We start from the raw sequence: 8,257 nt of genomic DNA, 5'->3' as shown, positions 1-8,257 counted from the left end.
TATTAACAATTTACATACGTGAAAGCAAGTCAAAGAAAGGGATAACTATTTAAACTGTTTATAAATAAAATCTTAGTTTATGCAGACATTTGGGGCCTTTTTTCCCCATTCTTTGTCCTTTAAAATGAACATAATACACTAAAAGATTTTATCACAGCTCTTCTGCAAAGACATGTAGGTATGCATGTATGCCTACCCATGGACATAAACGTACTTCCTTCCTTCCCCTTCTCCAGCCTCCTCTAAGGTTAACACACTCCACAGAGAAGCTCTCACAAATCAAATGCAGAACCTTGAGCAATGAAGACCAACTATGTGCAGGTCTACTGGCTGCAAGTGTCAAAATAGAGTAAATAGGGATAAATATTTACATTACTATTTTTTCCAAGTGAAATTTGTACTTAATGTCTTCTTCCTGAAGAATTCAGAACACAGCAAAAGGGAAACTGTTTTTATTAAAAATAAAGCATATAAGTGATGGAAATAAAAAAACATCACCAAACACACCAGAGCAACACCACTTACTGTAGATATCAGTATAGGCCTTGGTTATTCAAACAGCACCTTCAGTCTCCAGACATATCCTAGGTACTCCAGGGGAATCAGCATGGCTCATAGTAATACCAGAAGCAAAGATCTGCTTTAAATACATGGATTTAAATAGCACGGTTGCCTGTTAAAGACTTGGTATAAAACTAGGATAACTCTGTGGGGGAAAATATTGAGATGACAGAAAAAATAAAACTAAGTTCTATGAGAAAGTCACAGGGCTCCTTCAAAGGCATGCACAGGCTTAGATTTACACATCTGAATCCAACTGTAGAATAAAAGATGGGAGCAATAAACAAAAACTGTTTGGGCATATGTATTTTTTTAATTGTAGGTCAGTTTGACACTGTTAGAGGAATGAAAACTGCCCCAGAAGACACAGTGGATCCACCTGAAGGCAGTCACATTTGAAAAACACTGCAAATCTAGGGACCTAGAACTCAAAAATGTCTGGTTTGTATGCTATCTTCAATGAGAGAAGTTAATGCTCTTAAAAACTTGGTATTTACACTTCTGAAAAAGTTTCTGCACTTCATCCAAATTTGATAGGGCAGGATTTAAGTGCCTCTTAATGTTCCCGACTGGGCACTTCTGCTGCTTTGGCACACGCACTGTATTCCAGTACCAACGGGATACGACGTCTAATGCAGCTTTAAACTGGCAGCACTCCTGAGTAGTTTAAAATGTTTATCAACTCAGTAGGTCAAAAGTCTGCAGACACTGGGTGGAGCAGCAGTATGCCACAAAACTAACAGTTGTCCTCCTAGGGAAAAAAAAAAAAGAAGGGGGGGAACAGTTGTCAGTAAAGATTAAGCTCCTGGCTCCATTCCACAGCAGATAATATGTTGGTTTGTAAAACACAGGATTAGTTGATCTCAACACTTCAGAAAAAGACTCACTTGATACATCTGAGTGCCTGATACAAAGGCAAGGAAACATTGCAGGGGTTCTCAAAACCCTTCCTGGTTTCTTATGTGCTCAGTTTAAAGAAACTGCGTGTGGTTTTTCCTTCTGCAGAGGGTGTGGCTGGGTGTTACAGCCAGTAGGTTTAACAGCTGAAAGCAAAATAGCTGGGTAATTCTTGGGTTCAGCTTTGCTCTTATGTTTCTTAAATTACTGCTTGCAGGCATGCAATGACTGAAGTCCAGTGTCCTTGGGTCCAGCTGAGAGAACAAAGCGGGCCCAGACCTTCAGCAAGGATGATGGACAGGCAGTGCTGTCACACTGTGACAGCAGGGGTTGACATGAAAGGCTGACACCAGCCTCGCTGTGACCCTCCTCCTGCTCCTCTCCTGGCAGGGGCCTAGATGTCCGCTTGAATAATGCTAAGATGTGATTTTTACTAACCCAGAAATCACACTCCAGCTAGTGCTAAACATCATCTGTACTTTTTTGGAGACAGAAATACAGTTCAGCACTTAGCTATCCCTTCCTGTAAGAGGATACAGAATGTGACACAGAAATCCAGACAGAAGATACTGACATGGACGTGGCATGTGCTAATCAGTGCTGTTCAAACATTCAGGTTCCTTATCCTGTGTGTTTTCATGGTCACTGTGAGCTCTTTAGAACAAAAACCCTGTCCTTCACATCTTTCTAAACCAGCTATCACACCTCTACACTTCCACATAATCTTTCCTTGTCATGTACAAGCCACAGAGATGACAAGCTACCCTGCTTAGATCTCATTTTCTGTGGCTTTGCTTCAAATGTCAGCTACTCAAAACTCTACTTATTAATGCCTTTTGTAGAACACAGTATGCTCATGTTTAAGGGAGAAAATGAGAACTGCCACAAGGTAATTAACATAATTTTTTTTAAAAAAAAAGTGAAAGCCATGCAGAAATATTTTCTAGTAATATAATTTAGAATGTCAATACTGTTTTTCCAAAATACACAAAGTATGTTTTTGCTGAGTCACAAATTTAGTACTCATAATTCCAAAACACTCAGTGCCTACTAATATGCCCACTGCTTCATAAATAAGCTCTAGACAATTCATTACAAAGCAGAGGTTCCTACTCTCCCACTATTGGGTTACTTCAGGTGATGAAAGGAAGCAGTGACCAGCAAGTAGATTACCATCACCTTTGTAGAAAATGATACTGTTCTAATGGAGCTCGATGACAGAGAGAAATTACAGCATTATCATAACATCTTATGCCACCTTGAATATAAAGATGGTCATATGCAAGAAATTTATTTAAATGCATATAAAATCCATTGAATTTCAACACCAGACTGAACTGTAACAGAATGACGAGTTGCAGTATGTAATCTCTATAATCTGAGGATCTTTCTAAGAAAGATGGCTTTTCCAAAATAACATCTATGCAGCCTTCTGGCTGCTGCTCAGATTTGGCATACCTAAGTTGTTTTCTTTTCGTAAACTTGAATCACTGACAAATCAGATTTTTATTATGCCATAAACTCATGAGAAAATAACCTGTGATATAGGTGTGAGAAATAGGCACCACTGACCTGAAACAACTTTTTTTTTTTAATATAATAAATTTCTATTGAAAAGCAGCTTCTTATTTTTATGGAAGACAAGCAGCAAGTCAATGGATTTCAGCAGGACAATCATTTCAGCAGAACAAGCAGTTGGTGTTTAAGTAATGATTTGACATGAATTCTCTAAAAGAATCTGAACAGCTTATTTGCTTGTTTACTACCAAATAACATTTCTTTATACAAAGTTAGTTTTCATTTAGTACTGTAGTTCAGTCTGAGTTATACAAGCTATGAATACAAGCAGCATCCCTAATGTAGAGCTTTGAGATCCTGACAGAATTCTGCATTTCCTCCCATGGACCCAATATTTGCAGCCCTCTCCTGGTGTCCTGGGGGACAAGGAGATGTTGCCATTTGGCACCTCTGCAGTCAGGATCAAGGAGGTGTGGTAAAGGTATCTTTACCACAAGCTTACATCTAACAATGCTGAATGCACAGCATGTGAAACTTCAAGCACATACCACTTATATAGAGTATGACAATTCTTCTCTGCCATATCCTTCCCAAAAGAGCAGAGGGCACAGCTATTTGAGCAGGACAGAGGGAAAATAACGCATATGAGCAAAAAGCATGAGAAATGCTAAATTTGAGCTCAGTATTGGTAAATTTAAGACTAAACTCTGAGTAGTGGAACACAGGTTAGTAAACTTCCCTTAAAAATCACTGCAAAACAATCAGTTTTAAGGTATTATCATCTTAAAGGCATTTCAAACCTTTATCTACATGAGGGCAGCACTCTTAATCACAGGGTTTGGTGCCTCCTACAACTACTACCCAGCAAGGCAGTAAGTGTGCGTAGGCTTGTCCACCTGACTTGCAAATCCTGCAGATACATTCACAACTACTCTAATGATGAACTAAGATATTTTTAACAAACATTTTAGAGCAAGTCATCCTTTTACAATGCAGCATGTTTCCAATGCACATCTTAAAATAATTAGCACAGATTTTTTTAAAAAAAGAGATTATTTTACTGTAGAATATTTACTTAAGCTCTGGCTTTAGAGCATTTCCCTGTTTTTAATCCTGGGGTACTTTTATGTGGTGGTGACATTCTTGAGTCAGGGCAGAGTTAAGTATTGGTGTTAGGCCATACTTCCTTCCAAGGGCACAGAGGTACCATGCATGTGTTGTATCACCACAAATAAATCAATCCCCTCATATCAAAGCTCTTCATTATCTAGAGGGAGTCAAACAGGCAATCCTTATTAAACAATCCAAGAGTACTGTTGGTTTCGCTCTAAGAGATTTGCCAACTTTCACATGTAATTGTTGGACAGGAGCATTACATCTGAAAGGCTGCTAAACAAAAAAAAAAACGTATTTTTTTCATAAGATTTTTCTTTCTAAATGAAACCCCAGTGTAATTTCCTGTATAATTACCCTTGATGCAATCCTGCCATTGGAGTTTCCCTTAAGGGAAAGAGCTTTGGGTAGACAATAGTAAACATCGGCTGGCTACAGCGGTGACAGTGTCCCAAGGGGCAGTGTAACAATTCCAAGAGGCTTTTTGGTAGCGAGATTGGAGTAAGAAAATTCAGATCTAGAAAAGAAAAAAGAAATTAAAAAGACTTGTAAGAAAATAACTGTATTATAAAGTCCAACATAAGAAGCACGATCCACGGAGAGTTCAGAAAACCAGCTCTGTTGTTTCCTTAAGACTTGGTTGAAAGAACAGCAACATAAAGGAAGTGACACCAATCAAGGCAATGCATATGGTGTCTTCCACGTACACGTTCAAGAAGCTGAATGTGCAAGTTAAACATCCACCTAACGTGTTCACGTTGGATCCAAAAACACAGTTGAAAAATGCCATAGATCAAGCACATAACAAAACCCAGTAATATGCAATAAAGCATTTGTGGACATGAAGATGGTCTAGACAGGTGTTTAGAAATCAACAACAATAACAAATTCTGAGAAGAATGTCAGTATTACTTAACTAAAATGTCAGCAACGAACACAGTAGCAGGATACAAGATGACAGCATGACAAAAAGTACATTTGCATCAGAAACAAAAAGTAACATAGCATAGCCAAGGAAAGACTACAAAAAAGTAGTCCGCTCATTTCTGTCACACTTACCTAGCAGCAGTCACATGTTTAGCTGCACCCCTGAAATCACTAAACAATTAAAAACCTTTGATCTCCCTTCCATATGCAGAAATTTAGAACAGAGACAATCCTATACTCATCAATTAAATTGTTCTCTGGATCAGCTAATGCATTCTCCACAAAGCACAGACGTTTCCTGTTTCCCTTTAGTATTCCCACTTTAACTCCCCACCCTTCTCCCAAGATGCCATTAACAGGGAAGATAGTACATCCGAATCTCAAAATCTGAATCTGCAGATATTCTGATATTGCTAACTCACATGACTGCATGATGCATAACCAGATCAGCCAAGGGCCAGTTTACAGCAGAGTCTGAACTGGGGCAGAACTAAAACAGCTCAGCTGTCACACTGTACTGAAATGGCCAACGGCTGCTAGCGTTTCTTTTGCCTTATGTACACAAGCCTGCCAGTTTAGGAGTGTGCTGCCTGGCAAGAAGCTGCATTGTTGGCTGATGCATCTAATCTTGCCTCAGGAACTGTATTTCTCATTCCCTATTTCCATTAAAGAGTTTCTCCCCCCAGAAGCATCCTTCTTAATACAGTCCTCAAGAAACTGCTTCTAAGTCTCACTGAACTTTAGAAACAGTCTTTGGATCCCTTTCTTTTTACATATTTTTTTCTTGTAATACAGCATTTCAAACAGAATTGGATTAAATAAATCTTTTAAAATATTCATCTTTGTCCTGCTCTTTGAGAAGCAACATCAAATGTTACTATCATTGCCAGAAATACACTTCTACCCTTTCTGTAATCCTAGAATGACTTGGATTGGGAGAGACCTTAAAGATCATTTAGTTCCAACCCCACTGCCCTGGTAGGGGTACCACCAGGCTGCTGAAAGGCCTATCTAACCTCTCCTTGAACGCTTCCAGTGACAGGGCATCCAAAATCTGAAGAACACAAAGATTCCTACCTTTTAAATACACGTAGTAAGTGTTATAGAGGGTTCTCATAGCCAATTCTTGCAAAGGCAGCACATGATCTGTTTCTGTCCCTATAGACTTCACCTCTGCTGGCAGGAACACAGTTAACTGTCCCGATGAAAAAGAGAGCAGTTTCACCTCTGAAACTTGAATTGGAGAACCACAGCTAGAAAGACACAAGACATTTAAGAAGTGGTTAGGGAAAAATTAAGTTGACTTCACGGGGAAACCCAAATTACCAACCCCAAGCACACTTGATACTGCCCTTTAGTGCATCATCATTAAAGGACTCATTGCAGAATGCAGTATGTATGGGCACTCATTTTAAGATATCCAACCTTCAGTGACATGTCACAGGACATCTGGAGGTCTGCACTTATCACATAACTTTCAAAAGCTAAAGAAATGAGTACACAGACCCAAGGGGGTGAGCCAAGAGCACTACCAAAGTAACAGACGTTACTATCATTTAGCCTCCAAATGCCATACATTACTAAATACTTATTATAAGGGAGCAATCTAGTTCTTAACAATTCATTTCCCTTATCTTGGATCAACCACTTGAGAATGATATTCAGTAGTTGAGTCCATTTATGAGGCATACATGTGAGCTACAGCCACAAAGAAGTACGATTCAGGTACTACTCAGTGATTATTTCCTATAACCTTCCCTATCCATAGGGTTCTTTTGAAAAATAAAAACCAAATAAAACCTCAGCTCAAACTGTAAGGGGAAGATCCCTTTTCAAGTACTAACTTTATCCTTTTCAAACTGCAGTAAGAAAAAGGAAGGTTACTGGTATTCAAGGGAAGAAATTCAGCCTGTATTAAAATAACAGTTCTTTATATGATAACCCTGTTGCAAGTTACTGTGCCAAAGAGACAGGCATAAGAAAATTCTACTAAGAAGTTGGGGAAATCAACAAGGGAACTTAAATTGTTTACGACAACTTAAATTTGAAGCCAAGAGCAACTCGTTAGGGCCAGTCCTAACAAATGGAACATGAACACAAATTTGTCAGCCTTCCCAGATATTGGACCTAAACCTGAAGTAACTGCTTTCATCCTTATCAGATGCGAAAGAAATGTGGTAGAACTTCTCTGATAAGGAGGAATCTCATCCTCGCCAATAAAAGAAAAAATATCTCAGAGAAACAAGCAAAGAAGAGTAGCATCAAGAAGCAAGTCAATCAGCCTCTTGTTTAATATTTAATACTTCCCCACAGACCTTTAACAGAGGTAAAATACAATCCAGACTTTAGAGGTCCGTATTCCAATAATTTGTTCTCCAACAATCAATACTGAAAGAATTAGCCATTACAATCAATAAATCTATAATGTCATATTTTCAAGCTTATCAACCCCATGCCAACCTAGATAGAAGACAAACCTCATAAACTCACTGCAGTTTCTGTAGCTAAGAATTGGGCTATTTGGTTCACTCTGCGTGAAGGGTAAAGCTATGAATGTCCACTGTAACACACAAAGCAGGAATATTTTAAGGGATGCATCCTTACACTTGGACATATTAGGGAAAGAATCAGAACCTGTGAGTAATACTGGGTGCAAGAAGAAAATTTTCAAAACCAACAAAGGAGGTTTAAAAGGCGGGAAAGAAGGGGGAAAGATGGTCTATCCAGATAAAAAAACAACCTGGAGCTGCAGAAGAGCCCTGTAGAATAAACCACAGTGAGGAAAAAACTGTGATCATTCATTTGCTGCTTTGAATAAGAGGGACAGACACCTATCTGGAAACTATGAAATCCTACCTGCAAAAACTAAGATCAACATTTGTTTTGAGTACTGACATCATCACCTCTTACACAAGAGACTTTCTCTATCAGTTTGACTGCAGGATTCCCAGACAGATTCACTACTTAGACAATGCAATATATACCTTATATATATATCTAGCTTCATATTAGTAACAGCAGCATGGCAGATTTAGCTGTCCTGTGGATGACCAGACAAAGTACTAAAGCCTGGAATGTCAAACATTTTGCCTGACCTCTGAAAAATTTTCATTGGCTACTCATGCTTTCTTAGAAGGACCGCAGAATGGTTTTACAACATAGGTATCTGACTGGTACGCAACCGTACAAACTTATTTGGGTACTGGAAATCAGCCTTGTATTTTGGATGCTTTATTAAGAA

General features: G+C 38.7%; 1 protein-coding gene across 10 annotated transcripts in view; it reads right to left on the bottom strand.

Moving 5' to 3' along the window:
* Positions 1-436: 436 nt before the first annotated feature.
* LRRC28 (leucine rich repeat containing 28) overlaps positions 437-8,257 on the bottom strand; it is a 49,018-nt gene continuing 41,197 nt past the window's right edge. For 4 of the 10 annotated variants that reach the window (XM_015292085.4, XM_040706358.2, XM_040706359.1 and 1 more), the window contains 3 exons: positions 6,094-6,269; positions 4,447-4,606; positions 437-1,312 (listed from right to left, as the gene is read on the bottom strand). In XM_015292085.4, coding sequence (XP_015147571.1) covers positions 1,240-1,312; positions 4,447-4,606; positions 6,094-6,269 — 409 coding nt within the window. In that variant the 3' untranslated portion in view covers positions 437-1,239. 10 annotated transcript variants of the gene reach the window in all.

The sequence above is a fragment of the Gallus gallus genome, chromosome 10 (assembly GCF_016699485.2).
Source record: "Gallus gallus isolate bGalGal1 chromosome 10, bGalGal1.mat.broiler.GRCg7b, whole genome shotgun sequence".
Lineage (NCBI taxonomy): Eukaryota > Metazoa > Chordata > Aves > Galliformes > Phasianidae > Gallus > Gallus gallus.
This window is presented reverse-complemented; position numbering and strand designations above follow the sequence as displayed.